The 20,612-nt window shown below is 43.0% G+C and overlaps 1 protein-coding gene across 3 annotated transcripts in view; it reads right to left on the reverse strand.

Annotated features, from left to right (window-relative positions):
* Nucleotides 1–4,773: 4,773 nt before the first annotated feature.
* SLC2A11 (solute carrier family 2 member 11) overlaps nt 4,774–20,612 on the reverse strand; it is an 89,345-nt gene continuing 73,506 nt past the window's right edge. For all 3 annotated transcript variants that reach the window (XM_068242645.1, XM_068242636.1, XM_068242650.1), the window contains 4 exons: nt 15,052–15,153; nt 12,474–12,549; nt 10,388–10,515; nt 4,774–6,340 (listed from right to left, as the gene is read on the reverse strand). In XM_068242645.1, coding sequence (XP_068098746.1) covers nt 6,140–6,340; nt 10,388–10,515; nt 12,474–12,549; nt 15,052–15,153 — 507 coding nt within the window. In that variant the 3' untranslated portion in view covers nt 4,774–6,139. The remainder of the gene's footprint in view (nt 6,341–10,387; nt 10,516–12,473; nt 12,550–15,051; nt 15,154–20,612) is intronic.

Here is a 20,612-nt window from a genome sequence, read left to right on the forward strand (position 1 = left end):
CCCGGGGCTTCCAATGGTCCCCCGCAGACATCCTGTGTTGGCGCAGCCACTCCCCAATGCTTCGGCCCCGCCTCCGGTTCACTTCTGGAATTTCTGACTTTAAAGTCAGAAAACCACTGCGCCTGCGTTGCCGTGTCCTCGCTCTTGCTGATGTCACCAGGAGTGTACTGCGCAGACACAGACCATACTGGGCCTGCGCTGTGCGCTTTTGATGACATCAGCGGGATCGAGGACACTGCAACGCAGGCGCAGTGGTTTTCTGACTTTAAAGTCAGAAATTCCAGAAGTGAACAGGAGGCGGGGCCGGAGCATCGGTGAGCGGCTGCGCGGGCACAGGATGTCTGCGGGGGACCATTAGAAGCCCCAGGTAAGTTCAGCTCATTTTCCCCCGACCCCCCTACAGTATCCCTTTAAGCTATGTCTGCTGTTAGTTTACATATACTTTATGGGATGTGAACCTTCTACAAGTGTATCTTGCCCAGCACTGTGCCTTGCAGGACATTCTCCACCAGCTACCTATTATGCCAAGTAGAATCACATGAGTTATTTATACAACTCTGATGTATTTAATTATAGGAAGCACAGTTCAGATGTTACATATGCTCAACACAGTAATCTGATGAAATGCAAGGTAAATAATTTAATCATTACAAGTTGCTGTTAAAAAATACAAAAGAAACAACATAACTTCCTGAGCTCTCATGCTTTGACTTTTGGAAACAAAATAAATTATTTATAGAAAATAAGTAAATGGATACATCACATTAACATTACAAATCTCTTTCAGGTCTTAGTAGGAAGACCACAGAGAGCAACTTAAAAACAGTGACGATTGTCTGCTGCCATGATTCCAAGTCAGTGCATTCAGGGTTACTGTAATAAATATATCAGGCACTAGCAAGAAGGCAATGCAGGAAGACAAGCCTCATTAGAAGCCATGCACGTTCAATTCACATTCAAGTTAAAGGAACACTATCAAAGTAATTGCATTACTGTAAGCAGGATGAATGAATGTGGTAACATCGTTAAGCATGGACAAAGCATATATTGTTACTGTGCAGAGTGTAGTTTGTGTTTTTAAATGTACCCTGTAGACGGAGTCCCCTGATGACACTGATGGCAACGCATAGTGGAATAGGTCACACAGGAACATCCCGCAGAAGTTAGCTGAAGCAAGGGGCTGAGTGATTATATTAGATATCAATGTTGGCAGGGCACAGCTGCAGGCAGTCTACTGTGTGTTTCCGCGTACATACAGACTGCCTGCGGCTGCACTCTGTCAACATTGAAATCTAATGTAATCACTCAGCCCCTTGCTTCAGCTAACTTCAGCTGCATGACGCAGTGGCTGGTCGGGCATACAGTACACAGCAGAAACAAGAGGAGGGAGAGACACTCCAGCTCCTGCAACACTTGTCCAGACAGGATAGGAGCGAGAGCAGTTGTCTATGACTCCTAACACACAACTTACAGCCGCTGGTCACATGCATCATAACGCGCTCAGATGTGGGGAAAGCATGTATATGGAATATTCCACTATGTTCCTCACTCAGTGGCATCATCTGTGAACATGAACTAATCCGCCATGCGTTGCCATCAATGTCTTCAGGGGATGCCATCTATAGGGTACATAAAACACTGCACAGCAATAAAATATGCTCTGTTTATGTTTAAGGTTGTTACCACATTCATTAATCCTGTTAGCAGAAACATCATTACTTTAACGTTACTTTAATGTTTACGTTCAAAACTCAAAAGTTTACAATCACATGGAAAAAACAAAAAAGTTAATGGTAGCAAAATTAGTCTTTTTTTCCCAACATATTTAAAGCACTTATAAACCTATAGATACTTTATGCAGCCTGTGACTCTGCAGCCTGAGATTGCTCCCCTTAAGATGAGACCAGCACCGTATTTATCCAGACCTACCGTATCATACTAGGAGTTTAATCCCATCCGTAGTAAATAGGATGTGACAAGGTTGTATACTGTGCAGCTTTATCGCCTTAGCAGCTCAGTAGGAGACTATGCTCCCTCAGCTCCTACACATCCCAACATTCACTTGGAAGTTCCTGATGTAGAAACCCAACTACACCTTCTACATCCCTCCAGTCCTTTACATACTGGCCTTTGCACAAATACACAGGCTAGGGCAGTGGTAAAGAAGGGTAACAGGCAAATCATCCACAAGAAAACCTAGACAGATGCCTAAAGCCTGGTGGATGTCCAGGGGCAGAATACACGAATATTTGACTCATTTGTCTGTTGATTTGGGATCTTGGTGAGGATGGTGGAATACTGGTACAGTTCTGATACCGATCATCCACTATTGCTTTGTGCAGTACTTTCATTGTGGTCTTTCCTTTTGTTTGGCTATCCCTAAACAATGCCCTTTTTAACTTAAACTGGGAGAGAAGATGCGCTCCTCCCCCCCCCCCCTCCCGTCTAAATGACAGGAGAAAGACAGATTTTCCTCAACAGCCTGACACTGTGGTTGCGATTTTTGCAATCCACAGTTGTGAGTACCAATTTTTCATATATACTGAATTGACCTGGTGTCTTTAAAGAGAACCAGAGAGGATAAAGAAAAGCTTTTATACATTATTGGGGCTTCCTCCAGCCCCATACGCATGGATCGTTCCCTTGCCGCCTTCCTCCGCTGCCTGGATCCGCCGGTACCGGGTGCCGTCATTACTACCAGTCGGCCGGCGGACGCGGCCAATACTCCGCATCACAGGGGCTCCCTCCACACACTTACGCGTGCGGCTGCCTACTGCGCAGGCACATGCGTAAGGGTATGGAGGGAGCCCCTGTGATGCGGACAATTGGCCGCGTCCGCCGGAAGTGACGGGACACGGTACCGGCGATAGAGGAAGCGGAGGATGGCGACGTGGGAGCGATCCAGGCTTATGGGGCTGGAAGAAGCCCCAGGTATGTATAAAAGCGTTTTCCATTTTTTACACTTCATTCCTCTCTGGTTCCCTTTCAATACTACACTATATAGGGCTCCTAAGATCTCTGTGATTTTTCTGTTGTTCTGGAGGGGCCTGTGGACTCTTCCAGGCGCCCCCTAAAGTACAGTCCTTACCATGTTATGGCCTTCTTGATGCTTATCTGAAACCTGCCTCAGATGTTTATTTTATCCCCAGTGTACAGTATTCCCTTATTCTTAAAGAGGAACTTCAGTGAAAATAGTGTAATAAAAAAAGTGCTTAATTTTTACAATAATTATGTGTAAATGATTTAGTCAGTGTTTGCACATTGTAAAATCTTTCCTCTCCCCAATTTACATTCTGACATTTATTACATGGTTACATTTTTACTGTGGGCAGGTTATGTAACTGCTGCTAGCTGTTTTGGCCGTTGTCAAAGTTATCAAATTTGCAGATGATACCACCATTGTGGGCCTCATCACCAATAACGATGAGCAGGCATACCGTCATCAGGTTGAAAAAATCTGCAACTGGTGCAAGGAGAACGGGCTGGTTCTCAACACCGCAAAAAAACGTTGAGATGATCATCGACTTTAGGAAGCGTGCACCCACACCACCCCCAATCCACATCGACGGCACGGAAGTCGCACGAGTCCCCTGCGCCCGTCTCCTAGGCACAACCGTCTCCAACGATCTGAGGTGGAAGGCCAACACCACCTACATCCAGAGGAAAGCCCAGCAGAGACTATTCTCCCTCCGCCAACTGAGGAAGTTCGGCATGGACCAGAAACTGCTGACGAGCTTCTACTCAGCCACCATCGAATCCATTATCTGTTCTTCTATCCTTGTCTGGTACGCTGGCTCCTCTGCCAGCGACAGACACAAGCTACAGAGAGTCATCAGATCAGCGGAAAGGATCATCGGAAAACCACTTCCCCCACTGGACCTACTCTTCAACACCAGACTGCGCTCCAGAGCCTTGCGGATCGCAAATGATCCTTCGCACCCAGGCTCCCGCTTTTTCTGTCGTCTACGTTCAGGCCAGAGGTATCGGGCCATCTACACCAGGACCTCAAGGCACAGGAACAGCTTCTTCCCCTCAGCTGTCAAATCACTGAACTCTCTGGACTCACTCCCATCCCCCACCACCAAAAGAAGAGCGGCCCCTCCTTAGGCCGCTTGCTTCACTAGCTAGAATAGTCTTTTAAGCAGGCTTGCACTGCAGAACTCTTTTTTTGGAAATGGCTGTTATGTAATTACTGTACCGTACCGTATTGTATTCGATTTATTTTGATGTATTGCTATCTCTGGTGTGTGTCATTTACTGTTTCTATGCCCTGCTCGTGCCAAGCCCAATTCCGGGCACGACCCAGTCGTGCTTGGCGGAAAATAAAATTCTGATTCTGATTCTGGAGACAGCTGTAAATAGCTATTTCCTGTCTGTGAACCTTGTTACATTGTGGCAAACTGTCAAAAGTACTACGGTCCTCAGAGCTTCTTGTGGGAGGGGTTTCACCACAATATCAGTCATACAGCTCCCCCTGATGGTCTGTTTGTGAAAAGCAATAGATTTCTCATGTAAAAGGGGGTATCAGCTACTGATTGGGATAAAGTTAAATTCTTGGTTGGAGTTTCTCTTTAACTCTGCACTCCATCCTCCCAATGTACAGTTCTTCCTTATGCCTAAAGGTGCGTACACACGTCTGATTCGGACCAGGCATTTGGACGTCAAATCAGGCGTGTGTACAAACGGTCGTTTAGCTGAGAACACTGGTTTTGACGGATCCACTTGACGGATAGGTCAAATCCAGTCTTATCAGCTGAACGATGGTTTGTACACACGCCCGATTTGACGGCCAAACGTCGTTCAGACGTCAAACGACCGGTCGTTTGGAAAAATCTGATGTGTGTATGTACCTTAACACAAACCTCTCAACCCTAACTTATGCACATAATCTACCCATTACCCACCTAAAATAGTGCCTAACCATAATCGGTAACCCAAACCAATAGTCACCTTCGATCAGTTTCTAGTGTTTGATTTATCTAAACACCGACAACCAAATAAAATACTAAACAGCATACAGCTGTTAATATGCATTAGGTTAACAGTGGTGCTCAAATTAACAGGCCTGCTATGCCACCTTGGCTGGATGCTACCACTTCTGATCCCCCCTCCCCCCCTTCTTCTTTCCTTATCAAAAAGGACGTGTGGAATTTGGGAAAAAGGCTTGAGCTGATACTCTGCCTAGGGCTCCGTATCAGCTTAATCCATCTCTGTGGGTGGCGATAAGCCTGCAATTCACCTGACTTGAGGGACACACAGTTGTCATCAGAGCATTGTTGCTAAAACAGGGCTCACTGCTAAGGTAGTAATGCTGCACAGTTACTAGAACTAGCAAATACTTGGCTTACAGCACTGCACTATAGGATAACTTGAATACAGGTGACCATATCACCTCACCGTCTTATGTAGGGTTAAGTCAAGAATGTTTCTAAAGTGCAAAACTCTGAATATATGAGTGACACCGATAACAGCAAATGAAAGCCACTAGCTGTCAAAATTATCCAGCAGCTGTTTTACTTATTCATCTTCCACCTGATTCACAGAACTTAGTGGCTTTTATTTGCTAGTGCAGATTTCACTTCCTGAGTTAACAGAAATTTCCATGTTATGATAATTCTCTGTTCAACCCTAAACTCGCTTGTCAACATACTGATAATACTGGGAGTAAAACACACACGCTAGAAAAGGAGTGTACATATATATCCTACTTAGAGCGACCATTATTGCTGGTCCTAGCCACTAGGGATGAGAAGCAAACTGTACTCGCTCATATCTGAGGAGGGGCTGCGTCAGAGAGGGTTAACGTACCTGTATGATCCCCTCTTGCCATAGGGCTCCACCCTCCCGTTACATCCTCCTTTGCGGCAGAAGTTCTGCCTGTGAAAGAGGACGTTTTAGGAGGAAGGAGTGCAGCATGGAGGGCTGTGGCAAGAGGTGGTCATACAAGGAAATTGACCTCTTTGTCGTGGCGGGTACAATTTTGCTTCTTGCAAAACTGCCCGTTCACACCTTCTAGCACCTTTGCACTCTATCCAAAGCTTAGAAATGGGACTATATTTTTCATTCAAGAAATAGCTGCAAAGCTCAGACAGGTAATATATCTCCCACTGTTTTCTAGGATTTTGGATTTGAAGCACCATTATAGCATGGTTGATTTAATCTCTTGAGGTCCAATCCAGCCATTTCCCTCTTCATGTGGTTTAGCTTTGCGCTTTGTAAATTCCTCAGTAATCTCTAGAAGAGTTTTTCCTTTGGTCTCTGGGAGGAAGAATCCAACGTAAAGTGCAGTGCTGATACAAACAACCATAAATGGAATATAGCAGAAGTGACCAAGACCTTGCTGGAACAGAAGAGCAACAGTAAGTCTACATAAGGATAATTGAATTATAAATGTATTAAGAGCAATGTGTAAGGGAATGAGAAGAAATAGCTAGGCTATAGCTATAACATAAATGAGTTATAAACCAAGACCATGATTTAATGGGGCGGAAAACATAAATGACCCCGTAAATGGGGCTAAATTATTTAAATAGTGTCTGCTATTGGAAACAGTCTGCAGTCAGTGTCGGTACTTCCATGAAGCCAACTGAATCCAATGAATCAGGGGGCAAAATACTGGGTGTGGTGCTGGTGACACTTGAATGGCAGAGAGGCCACAGTGGAGCACAACTACATAGTTGCAGCAGCACCTCTCCATAGGCTCTCAATGTCATGTGACATGTATAGGGAGCCTACGGAGGAAAGCTTCTGAATCGGTTGGAGTACAGAAGAGGAGAACCAAGGGGAAAAAAAAGTCCTGCTAGAGATTATAACTAACTCTTATCGAGATGTCCAGGCTGTGTGGCCGAAGGAAAAGACCCACGAGTGTATGGTTCCTCTGCCTTCGGCCTTAGCACCCAACCTGGCTTTATACACAGAGGAAGCACCTCACATGGGGAAAAAGATAGAAAATCTTCCTGGCCTCTGCAAAGTACAAAGCTGACATAAAAATGGTTATTCCTAAAGACTGTCCTATAAAAAGGTAACAGAGGTAGCTGAATTAGGGACTGCTTGTTAAAGTGACACTAAAGAGAAAAAAAATACGATATAATGAATTGGTTGTGAATTGGTTGTGTAGTACGGATATTTACTAGAACATCAGTAGCAAAGAAAATAGTCTCATATTTTTATTTTCAGTTATATAGTTGTTGTTTTTTATAACAGTGCATCATTCTCTAATATTTGCAGTTTACACATTACACTCAGCATTCTAGATGACTTCAAAGAGCTGGCTAATGACCTTTTGAACTTTCCTCTGCAGAAAAAAACATAATACATTGACAGACAGTTGAGATAATAAGCTTCGGAAGACAAAGCTTTCAAAGTCGGAGAGTTCAGTGAAGCTCTTTTGCATAGATAACAACTGGAGTTTCTTAACTCTTCCTGTACTGGAAACAATATTAGACTCATATCTCTGCTGCTAAAGTTTTATTTCTTAGATGTACTACACATACAATTCATCATATCATAAGTATATTTTCACTTCAGATTCCCTTTAAGGGGTTAACCACACAGCATCCTTATCATCCATAAGGATAATGGATTAAACATACAGTACCTACGTATTATAACACCGCTGAGTTAGGCACTAGGTGAGTCAGTCAAATGATGGCTCATTCTGTTGCCACTGAAATTCTCAGCGGCGTTAAATACTATTCCCCTCCATGTCCTAGCAACTCTAAGGGAGAAGTAATTCGGGGGCTGGCACTCCATATTACCCATGGGCGGGCAGGTGGTTATAGCATTGTAGCTATAGCAGTGCCCAACTCAGGTGCTGTACGCCGAAAACATCTGCTTCATCCTTATCCCTTTATTCACCTACCCCATCATTTTAGGGACATGCGGTTGGCAGAGCCCTTTGTCTCACACTGCATTATAAAAGCATTCTCTGCCTCCTCTTGCAAGGCATTTCTCTAATATTGTAAGCAATGTGGACTGGTAGGGATATGGATTCCGCCATATACAGGCGGTCCCTGCTTACAGAATCCCATTTGTGATATTGTTTGTATTTTAATTTTTTTTTAAGCCTAGTCCTGTGTTAAAGAGACACTGTAATACACCCCTGGGAGTACTTACCTCGGGAAGGGAAAGGATCTGGATTCGAATGAGGCTTCCCCCGTCCTCCTCTGTCCCTCCATTCCATCGCTGGCTCCCCCCAAAACCACAGCCGACATCCTTGTAGCCAGTAGCGCATGCAAAAGTTACCTTCCCCGGCTCCAGCACAGGCACAGTAACAGTTTTTTGTTAGGGCTCAGGCGGAAATAGCTAAGCCTAATCGGGTCCGCTCTACTGCGCAGACACAATTGGGCTTGGCTATTTCAGTCTGAACAGAAAGCCGCTAATGCGCCTATGCTGGAGCCAGGGAAGGTAAATATTTAACCATTTAAGCCTTCTGGACATAGAAGCTACGTCCAAAAGGCCATGTTCGCTCTCGCGGCCGATCGCGCGCGTGCAAGTGCGCTCCTGGTTGCGGATTGTTAGCCCAGGAATCAATGAATCGGGACTTGGTGCTCGATCATGGATTCCTTTCCCTGGCAGAAAAAGCGACCACTTCTCTCGGAAGCCTCGCTTTTTCTGCCTCTTACGTACCCCTACGTCCCTCTAAGCGTACATGTTACGCTTAGAGTGACGTCATGTATACAAACTCAAGGTTGCCATCTTGTGGCCAAAAAGTAAAACTACATCCACATGTAAAAAAAATAAAAATAAACACATAGTTACATAAAAAAATTACTATTTACATCCAACCCTCCCAAAAATACTCAAATAAAATGTTTAATAAAAAAAACATTACAATAAAAAAAAACACGTAAATATTTACCTATGGGTCTAAACTTTTTAAATATTAATGTAAAGATGAAATATTTCTATTTTTTTTTTTTACTATAAGCTCGTAAATAGTGATGGATGCAAGACAGAAAAAATTCACTTTTATTGCCAAATAAAATATTGTCACCATATATTGTGATAGGGACATAATTTAAACGGTGTAATACCCGGGACTATTAGGCAAATACAATACGTGGGTTTTAATTATGGAGGCATGTATTATTTTAAAACTATAATGGCTGAAACCTGAGAAATAATGAATTTTTTCCGTTTTTTCCTTATACTTCCTGTTAAAATGCATTTACAGTAAAGTGGCTCTTAGCAAAACGTACCCCCCAAAGAAAGCCTAATTGGTGGCGGAAAAAACAAGATATAGATCAGTTCATTGTGATAAGTAGTGAGTGATAAAGTTATAGGCTAATGAATGGGAGGTGAACATTGCTCGGATGCATAAAGTGAAAACGACTGAAGGCTGAAGTGGTTAAATGTCCGCCGTTTGGGGGCTGCCAGCGCTGAAGGGACAAAGGAAAACGGGGGAGCCTCATTAGGATCCAGAGACTTCCCCCACCTGAGGTAAGTACCCCCAGGGTTTTCTTGTAGTTGTTACAGGTTTTCTTTAAACATGGTGAAATGTAGATAGATTATTTACATTCGGACAACTCTGGATTTGGGTATATATTATAAACTATGTTTTTTGGTTGTTTTCAATGTTCTTTTAACGCGTTTTAAAAAACCTCATATTAGTTTATACAATACTGTAACATCGAACAAAAATATGTAAAAAAAAAAACAAAAAACACTATTTTATATTTTGTACATGAAGACAACTTTGTTTTGTTCTCTGAAACATTTTAACGTGAGTAGTTTGTGAGTAGGGGACTTTCTGTACTGAATATCCACTACTACAGCCAGAGGGGAGTTAATAAATTCATAATATGACATTAAAAGTTAGTGGATGCGCTCACAGGTTTTACATTTTGCCACCATTGCAAGCAGGAGTTTTTTCTGCATTGGGGTGGGGTGCTGCTTACTATGGTTGTAGTAATTCATGTCAATAGTGTCTGGTGTGTTGCCTTTACAGTCCACCTCCAGGTAAAACTTTGCCTTCAGTTTTGACTAGAGCAGAAAAGTGTTAAAAGCACTCTCTAGTTTTTGTTGCTGTCTGAATACCTGTTGGAGAGAATATTCTTACCTTACTAGTGCATAAGGACAGGGAATAGGATAAATCTCTTCAACAAGGACTATAGTTCAAAATAATTTGTCAACAGCCATGGGAAAAGGCAGAACATTATCCAAATTTTCAGTGCTGTACCTGACTTCCTTTATCTGTGATACCCTGATCTCACAGAGACAGGAAGTGAAGGGAATTAGCTACATGGATAGCAAAAACAATATGGTAGAGGTTCTAACACTTATACTCTATAAAAACTAAAAGAAAAAAATGAAAGACTTGGAAGAAATGACCATTAGTACACAGGAACAGTTGTAGGTGAATAAACAGTAAGTTCATTTTGCTCACCACAATGAAGGGAAATGCTAGCCCCACAATGAAAAGCATAATCCAGATGAGGGAGCCACAGACCATGTATGCCGCCGGGCGTGCCATCTGATCAAATATCTCTGCTGGCATGATCCCTGTGACTCCAGCTGTTGGTTAAAAAAAATGAACAAAACTGTAATAACAAATAACAATAAAGCGATTCAGAGACCAGTGCCTGTAATTTTCCCTTTAAAAAGGTTCTTTTTTCCCCAAAACTTTAAAGGGACTCCGAGCTCAAGTAAAAAAAGAAAGTTGTACTCACCTGGGGCTTTTTCCAGCCTAGTGCTGGTCGGGAGGTCCCACGACGGCGTCCTGGCTCCTCTCCTAGTCCCCGCTCCGGAATGGCTGACCGGCCGGAGCCCGGGCGACACTCTGCTGAGTGTCGGGCTGTTCCTTCTGCGTATGACGCGGCTGACGTCACACGCCGGCCGCCTCGCGTCATCACGGCGGCCGGCGTGGCAGTACGGCGCATGCGTGCTTTAATCGCGCATGCGCAGTACTTTCACGCCGGCCACCGTGAAAGTACTGTCCACGTTTTGATTTCAGTGAATATTATATAGTACATGAAGAGAATTCTGTTCCTGGTGGGAACCATGTCTTTTGCCCACAGTTTAGGCAAAATCCTGATGTCATTTCTGCCCTTTACTTTTTTTTCTTTTCTCCTCCAATCGCTGAGTCACCTCAGCCTTGCTTGTGAACACAAGTGAGCAGGAGATCATGTTTCAGATAGAAAGCTAGGCAGGGAAATAAATGGAAGAGGAGGAATATATGGTAGATAAAAAGAACTCCCCGCATGCAACTGTTTGGCACTGACTACTAAAGGCCCAGTGCTTTAGTATGTGATAACTACAAATCATAACAGCAGAAAAAGTTTTGAAAGTTTTGAATGCAGGATTAGCATCTTTATCACTTAATACACTCAGACCAGTTGCTTTTGAAATTTGATTTTTATGGCGACAATCCCGCATTAAGTAGATTTACACAGTTTTGTTAAATTCTTCCCTACTTGCAAGGGTCACTTGGCTGGGTGCAGACCAGTCTACGGATTTTTTTCTGTTGCTCGACTAAAGACAACCATACACTGGTTGATTGCCACCAGATCAATCAGCAGATAGATCCCTCTGTGATCTACACTGGCTGCCTACACTGCAAATAGATTTTGAATCAATTTCATTATCAACGGCAGACCGTGGGAGGATGGTGTGGGACTCAGGCATGTTTATACTGCTGGAGAAAGCCACGGGTGATTATCAAATCTTATTTTTACGACAGCTCTGGTTTACTGTAACCTCTTTCCTAATCTCCATCCTGACCACTACCTTTAACCTCTCCACTTAACATTAACCCTACCACCCTGCTTAACCTTTTCCTCCTACGGATGCTTAACCCTAACCTGCCCCTCTAATGATAACGCCGTTATTTGTCCACATATGCAAAAAAATTTGTTCTGATCTGAAGCATTCAGAACGCTGTTCAGAATTTGAACCCTCATCTCCAATGAAAACCCTTTCCTGATGCCTATCTCAAATTTCCCTCTTGAATATTAAACCCTGCCTGATGACTAATGTTAACTGATACCCAAACCTCCCTGCTTACCAGTTTACTTCTTTCTGACATATAACCCTTCCATTAGCCTTTGTAATCAATGAAGCCTGATGCCAAAATAAGACTATAGCAACATTAACTGCTCTATATCATGGAAACTACAAGCGTGAAATGTACATGCATTTCCTGTGGCTTTGTCAGTTTCTTTTTTGGTTACTCACTTTCTCACACATTCCAAAAACATACTAGTAAGTCAACTGGTGTCCACCAAACTGGCCCTAGAGAATGGCAGGGGGATTAGTTAATAAGCAATGTCGTTTATTCAGTGTTCATTGTAAGGCGCTATGGAAAATGATGGAGTATGTTAACAATCAGTAGATATAAAAATTAATATATATATCTTCAAGCTTCAACATAAATTAACATAAATGTTATCACACCCTTCCACATTATCATCACACCCAGTTCTTTACATATCCTATAAAAGCTAAAGCCTGGCACTAGCCAGCTCTGTACATACCTGGACCAATGCCAAAGCTCAGGATATAGGCAAAAATGCAGACCATGCTGAGGTAAGGCATCCAGGTAATACTTCCCTGGAAAGGAGGAAAAATCATTTATGACTTTGCATTCAGCAACACTATTTGTAGCAATAAGTATTTATCTTCCAATCACCAGAGCCCAACATGATGAGTAAATCACTCATAAACCACAAATACACATCATAACTAAAGATTAGGTGACTTGTCACTCATATTTGGGCATATGTTAATCAATTTAACGGGGAACTACAGTGACTTTAAAGCTTTTTAGGCATTTAAATTATTAATATAATATCTGCCAGAGGTCTGTTAATTGGAAAAACGTACATGGATTATTTACATTAAACAGGATAGACACATTATACGTGTAAGGTTTGTGCAGGGCGCCAGAGTTCCACTTACAGTCACAGCTTTGGGATAGTACATTCACATCAGAATCAGAAGAATCAGAATCAGCTTTATTCGCCAAGTGCGACAGGTGCCGCACCCGGAATTATTTGTGGACACATGGCAGACATGGATGGTAGTGCGTGTTAACAGCATCAGTAGTAGCTACATAGGAATGCAACAGTATTGCAACAACAGTATAGGAATACAACATAGTAATACAACAGTTAACAGCGACAATATAACAACAACATTGATAGTAACCGTAACAAAGCATAGTGTGGCTGAACAGCCCCATTGTGCCAGAGTAGCCAGAGTAGCGTGATACGATTGTAACACGTGGAACAGTGGGACAGTGTGGACTACAGGCATGCACGCATGCTCTCATTCGTTGAGTATGAGAACTGCCTGGGGGAAGAAGGTGTTCCTGTGCCTCGTGGTTTTGGTGGGGATGGTCCTGTAGCGGCGGCCTTAGGGCAGGGGGTCGAAGAAGTCACTGCCAGGGTGGGATTGGTCGTCGGTAATCCTGTTGGCCCTGGACCTCATTCTGGATGTGTGGAGGAGGTCCAGGGGAGGCAGAGGTGACCCGATGATCTTCTCAGCGGTGCTGATTACCCTCTGAAGTTTGTGCTTGTCCTTTGTATTTGCCCCCGAGTACCAGACAATGATGGAGGAGCAGAGGACAGACTCAATGGTGGCCGTGTAGAAGCTAGTCATTAGCTCCCGCGACATTCCAAACTTCCTCAGCTGCCTTAAGAAGAACAGTCTCTGCTGGGCTTTTTTTTGAGTTACGGAGGTGTTTACATCCCACCTTAAAGAGAACCTGTACTGAGTAAAAATATTTAAAATAGACACATGAGGTAACTTCAAATGAACATTTCAGAGTTACCTTGCCATCAGTTCCTCTCAGAAGCTCACCATTTTCTTCTGACAATAATCCCATCCAGTTCTGACAATATTTTGTCAGATCTGAAATATATCAGTTGCTGTCAGTAAAATATCAGTTGCTGTCAGTTATAGCTGAGAGGAAAACGGATGTACCAGGTAATGTCCATGTTTCCCTATGGCTCAAGTGAGCGATGTTACAGTTTAACTGTGTGCTGACCAGAAAGCTGTTATGGGTAATGGCTATTTTCAAAATGGAGGACGGAAAATTCCCTTGATCATAGTGAACAAATAGGACGCGGGACAGGAGAAAGACACTGAGGAGTAGACTACATGGAAGGTAAGTATGACTTGTGTATGCTTATTTTGACTTTTATTTTCAGTACAGGTTTTCTTTAAGTTCTCAGTGATGGTGGTGCCAAGGAACCGTGCGCTGCGTACTCTGGAGACCTCAGTGCCATCAATGTAGACTGGATGGGGAGATGGGGCATTCCTTCTGAAGTCCACAATCAGTTCCACTGTTTTTGCTGCGTTTAGTACCAGTCTGTTGTCCGTGCACCACCTGAGGATCCGCTCAATCTCGCTACGATATACAAACTCCCCTTCTTCTCCAATGAGACCTAGGATGGTGGTATCATCCGCAAACTTGATGACCTTGACAGAGTCAGTGGATGATGTGCAGCTGTTTGTGTACAGGGAAAAAAGTATATAGTGTAGTGTATATAGTATATGTGGTATATAGAGCAGATGAAATACCGTAGAAGATTTATCTGTTTTTCATTTTCTGCCATCGGGTGGCATTGTGCACCTTCCAACCCTCTGAGCTCCCGCGTGCTGCTGGAGACGTTTGTTTTCCTGAGCCGCTAGGTTCTCTAAGGCCCCCTGCAGCCTCGCAGGCTCTGCTGGTGGAGTAACAGAATTTAGCCGCCCACAGCGGAGTCTGCGAGACTTCAGAAGGCCTTAGAGAACCAGGCAGCTCAGGAAAACAATCAATTCAAGTGGCACACGCCCGCTCCACATACGCCCACCTTGAACTTCCATGCAACCCTGGGTAGCTTTGTTTTAGAGTTCCTAATGCTTGCCCCCTATGCTCTCACTGTATGCAGCTCACACTTGTGTCAATGTAATCTGTAGTCTGTGAATGCTATGTTTGTCTTGTGCTCCTCTGCTATGGCCATGTGAACCACAAACAACTCTGTGCACGCCATTTCTGCTTCCTTGGCGAATAAAGGCGATTCCGATTTCCATAATGTAAGAAGTTAGGAATATGTGCATTGTTAGTACCTGCTGAGACAAGGAAACCATAAAAACTATGGCCCATACTGACATCAGACTGTATCCTCCCATCACCAGAGCCCGACGGCCAACACGGTCAATAACTAAGGTCTGCAAAACAAAAGGTAACCAGGAAAGGCAGTGATTATAAATACAATAACAGAAATTTATGTCTTTACTGTCTCAACTGTCACACTTGATAAGAGAGAAGGCCTTACAAGGTCAACAGTATATAGCATATTTTCAGTAAGCACATTTGTAATTATTACATTATTTACCTTAAAGGGAAGCTCCACTTTTGTTGAGAAAAACTAAATGTTTTCAGTTTGCCTATACATACTGTGAGGATTAATGGCACACTCTCGTTTAGTTTGATTTGTTAGTTTTATTGTATTTCTATTAGTGTTGTAAACATACAGATTTCAAATTAACTAGAGGGAGATCTATCTTTCATTATAATCTCCGACCACTAGAGGGAGATCTTTATTCCATTATGATCTCCAAAATTCCAAGATAGAAAAAATGCTATCGGCTATATGAAGAGTGCACTGTTTTTACTGAGCCATACCTGATGTATAGACAAAACCCAGACATAGTGAGCACACAACATACTGATCATAAAAACACGTAACTGATCTCCACATGTTGCAAATCCAATAAAGCCAGTGCTCTAGGACAGTGTTTCTCAACATTTTATTGGTATGTACCCCTTTTAAAACCATATACTCACTAAGTTCCCCCTAGCATAGTAAACATTATCACAAGTACCCCTTGACAAATATATATTTAATCGTAGTACATTATAATTGGTTTAAAACCATTTCCAAGCTTTTACTATTGCTTTTAATTAGCTAAAATACTAATTTGGTGGTGTTTAAATAAGATTTATCATTTTCTAAAACTCTAAATTTGTTATTTTTGGTTAAGTATATCAAGCCTGAGTACCCCCTGGAACCCTCAGAAGTACCCCCTGGGGTACGCGTACCACAGGTTGAGAAACTATGCTCTAGGACTATGGGTCCTACTAGAAGGCAGGGACCGAATCATGACAAGCTGTGACTGCCTAAAGTGAACCTGTGCCCTACAGCTTATGGAGTGAGATTCACACCTGAGTCTGCATTGTATCTACCCCTTCCTACATCATTAAGATGCACACACTGGCCAACCGTCACTAGACAGGTGTCCTCTAATTCTGAACACTATACAAATTCCACTAGCAAAAATCATGTTTTTTTTAATCTTTTATTCTTTATTCACAAATCTTCAAGATTGCAGGCAAACATGTGAACACAATTTCGGGATTCCAAATCACATAAAGAGACTGCCTGACACGTGGTTCACAGTCAAAAACCGCTTACTCAGAGGCATACAGTATACATACACATCAACTGTCGACCCAAAAGGCGTATATCACCACAATCTGGTTAGTAAAAGAAGCAAGTAATCACCGACGATTCCATGCGCGCAAAGCGCATCCATGGACTGCAACTTGCAGTGGTATACGTCTTTTGGGTCGACAGCTGTGTGTGTGTATACAGTTTGCCTCTGAGGAAGCGGTCTTTGACCGTGAAAAACGTGTCAGGCAGTCTCTGTACGTGATTTGGAATCCCGAAATTGTGTTCACATGTTTGCCTGCAATCTTGAAGGTTTGTGAATAAAGAAAAAAAGATTAAAAAAACATGATTTTTGCTAGTGGAATTTGTATAGTGTTCAGAATTTAGGTGGGAACAGTGCTACTTATTTTATTGTGATTTTGATGTCCTCTAATTCTATCCAATATCACATGACTAAACGTGGCGACAGTGAGATAATGGGAAAAGTGGAAGGAGCTTGTACAATTTTTGTCCTCCCCCCACTGCTGTAACCACTGTGTTTACCCACCACAATAAAGGGTCTTTTATGCAGTTGATGCCCATCATCTCCTCTTTCTTTTGGACTGAGATCTTTATTCCATTATGATCTCCAAAATTCCAAGATAGAAAAAATGCTATCGGCTATATGAAGAGTGCACTGTTTTTACTGAGCCATACCTGATGTATAGACAAAACCCAGACATAGTGAGCACACAACATACTGATCATAAAAACACGTAACTGATCTCCACATGTTGCAAATCCAATAAAGCCAGTGCTCTAGGACAGTGTTTCTCAACATTTTATTGGTATGTACCCCTTTTAAAACCATATACTCACTAAGTTCCCCCTAGCATAGTAAACATTATCACAAGTACCCCTTGACAAATATATATTTAATCGTAGTACATTATAATTGGTTTAAAACCATTTCCAAGCTTTTACTATTGCTTTTAATTAGCTAAAATACTAATTTGGTGGTGTTTAAATAAGATTTATCATTTTCTAAAACTCTAAATTTGTTATTTTTGGTTAAGTATATCAAGCCTGAGTACCCCCTGGAACCCTCAGAAGTACCCCCTGGGGTACGCGTACCACAGGTTGAGAAACTATGCTCTAGGACTATGGGTCCTACTAGAAGGCAGGGACCGAATCATGACAAGCTGTGACTGCCTAAAGTGAACCTGTGCCCTACAGCTTATGGAGTGAGATTCACACCTGAGTCTGCATTGTATCTACCCCTTCCTACATCATTAAGATGCACACACTGGCCAACCGTCACTAGACAGGTGTCCTCTAATTCTAAACACTATACAAATTCCACTAGCAAAAATCATTGGGTTTTTTATGAACAGCTTGTGGAGTGAGATTCACACCTGAGTCTGCATTGTATCTACCCCTTCCTACATCATTAAGATGCACACACTGGCCAACCGTCACTAGACAGGTGTCCTCTAATTCTGAACACTATACAAATTCCACTAGCAAAAATCATGTTTTTTTTAATCTTTTATTCTTTATTCACAAATCTTCAAGATTGCAGGCAAACATGTGAACACAATTTCGGGATTCCAAATCACATAAAGAGACTGCCTGACACGTGGTTCACAGTCAAAAACCGCTTACTCAGAGGCATACAGTATACATACACATCAACTGTCGACCCAAAAGGCGTATATCACCACAATCTGGTTAGTAAAAGAAGCAAGTAATCACCGACGATTCCATGCGCGCAAAGCGCATCCATGGACTGCAACTTGCAGTGGTATACGTCTTTTGGGTCGACAGCTGTGTGTGTGTATACAGTTTGCCTCTGAGGAAGCGGTCTTTGACCGTGAAAAACGTGTCAGGCAGTCTCTGTACGTGATTTGGAATCCCGAAATTGTGTTCACATGTTTGCCTGCAATCTTGAAGGTTTGTGAATAAAGAAAAAAAGATTAAAAAAACATGATTTTTGCTAGTGGAATTTGTATAGTGTTCAGAATTTAGGTGGGAACAGTGCTACTTATTTTATTGTGATTTTGATGTCCTCTAATTCTATCCAATATCACATGACTAAACGTGGCGACAGTGAGATAATGGGAAAAGTGGAAGGAGCTTGTACAATTTACAACTCAGCCTGAGGTTCACTCCATAAACTGTTGGACATGGATTCATTGCAAGGATTTGACCTCCTGTAGTCCTGAATTGTTTGCTATACTGGAGATAAAAAGATACAGTGGCTTGCAAAAGTATTCGGCCCCCTTGAAGTTTTCCACATTTTGTCACATTACTGCCACAAACATGAATCAATTTTATTGGAATTCCACGTGAAAGACCAATACAAAGTGGTGTACACGTGAGAAGTGGAACAAAAACCATACATGATTCCAAACATTTTTTACAAATCAATAACTGCAAAGTGGGGTGTGCGTAATTATTTAGCCCCCTTTGGTCTGAGTGCAGTCAGTTGCCCATAGACATTGCCTGATGAGTGCTATTGACTAAATAGAGTGCACCTGTGTGTAATCTAATGTCAGTACAAATACAGCTGCTCTGTGACGGCCTCAGAGGTTGTCTAAGAGAATTTTGGGAGCAACAACACCATGAAGTCCAAAGAACACACAAAACAGGTCAGGGATAAAGTTATTGAGAAATTTAAAGCAGGCTTAGGCTACAAAAAGATTTCCAAAGCCTTGAACATCCCACGGAGCACTGTTCACGTGATCATTCAGAAATGGAAGGAGTATGGCACAACTGTAAACCTACCTTACAATGCCGTCCACCTAAACTCACAGGCCGAACAAGGAGAGCACTAATCAGAAATGCAGTCAAGAGGCCCATGGTGACTCTGGACGAGCTGCAGAGATCTACAGCTCAGGTGGGGGAATCTGTCCATAGGACAACTATTAGTCATGCACTGCACAAAGTTGGCTCTTATAGAAGAGTGGCAAGAAGAAAGCCACTGTTAACAGAAAAGCATAAGAAGTTCCGTTTGCAGTTTGCCACAAGCCATGTGGGGGACACAGCAAACATGTGGAAGAAGGGGCTCTGGTCAGATAAGACCAAAATGGAACTTTTTGGCCAAAATGCAAAACGCTATGTGTGGCAGAAAACTAACACTGCAGATCACTCAGAACACACCATCCCCTCTGTCAAATATCGTGGTTCCAGCATCATGCTCTGGGGTTGCTTCTCTTCAGCAGGGACAGGGAAGCTGGTCAAAGTTGTTGGGAAGATGGATGGAGCCAAATACAGGGCAATCTTGAAGAAAACCTCTTGGAGTCTGCAATAGACTTGAGACTGGGGTGGAGGTTCACCTTCCAGCAGGACAACAACCCTAAACATAAAGCCAGGGCAACAATGGAATGGTTTAAAACAAAACATATCCATGTGTTAGAATGGCAAAGTCAAAGTCCAGATCTAAATCCAATCGAGAAGCTGTGGCAAGATCTGAAAACTGCTGTTCACAAACGTTGTCCATCTAATCTGACTGAGCTGGAGCTGTTTTGCAAAGAAGAATGGGCAAGGATTTCAGTCTCCAGATGTGCAAAGCTGGTAGAGACATACTCTATAAGACCGGCAACTGTAATGGCAGCAAAAGGTGGTTCTACAAAGTATTGATTCAGGGGGCTGAATAGTTACGCACCAGGGTTGCCAACCGTCCGTCTATGGACGGACAGTCCGTACAAATGCCCTTAAATTTTGCTTGTCCGTCTCTGTCCGTAGTTGGGGATTAGAGTCCGTCAAAATATGTGAAATCGGCTGGCTGCGGCGCATTCGCATGTACGCATGCGCGGCAGAGACAGGGATCGCGGTTAGAAAAGATCCCGGGTGGCCGCAGCATAAGCTTCAGGCTGCTGCCCCGTCCTCCCACCAATCATTAGCCTCCATTTTTAACTGGCACCTCTCTTCAGCAAATAGAAGAGAGGCAGCCAGCCGAAAATGCCACGCCAACACACAGCCCCAGCTTCCGACTACCCGGACAGTACAGAGACAGGAGGAGATCGCTATCTATGGCCCCTAGCATTGCCGGCCCGTGCAAACTTCTCCTCCATCCTGTCAGCTAACACGAATATGCCCTGATCTGCACTGTGAGAGAGAGAGAGAGTTGGTGAAAGTGCAGCAGCATTTATTACTGTTGGAAGATGTCTCGGGGTCGCAGGAGGTACGGGGGAAGGGAAGCAATTCTACAGAAAGATAACCAGCAAGGCTGCCAGTGTTTACTGTTGTGTGGAG

Source organism: Hyperolius riggenbachi, chromosome 1 (assembly GCF_040937935.1).
Source record: "Hyperolius riggenbachi isolate aHypRig1 chromosome 1, aHypRig1.pri, whole genome shotgun sequence".
Classification (NCBI taxonomy): domain Eukaryota; kingdom Metazoa; phylum Chordata; class Amphibia; order Anura; family Hyperoliidae; genus Hyperolius; species Hyperolius riggenbachi.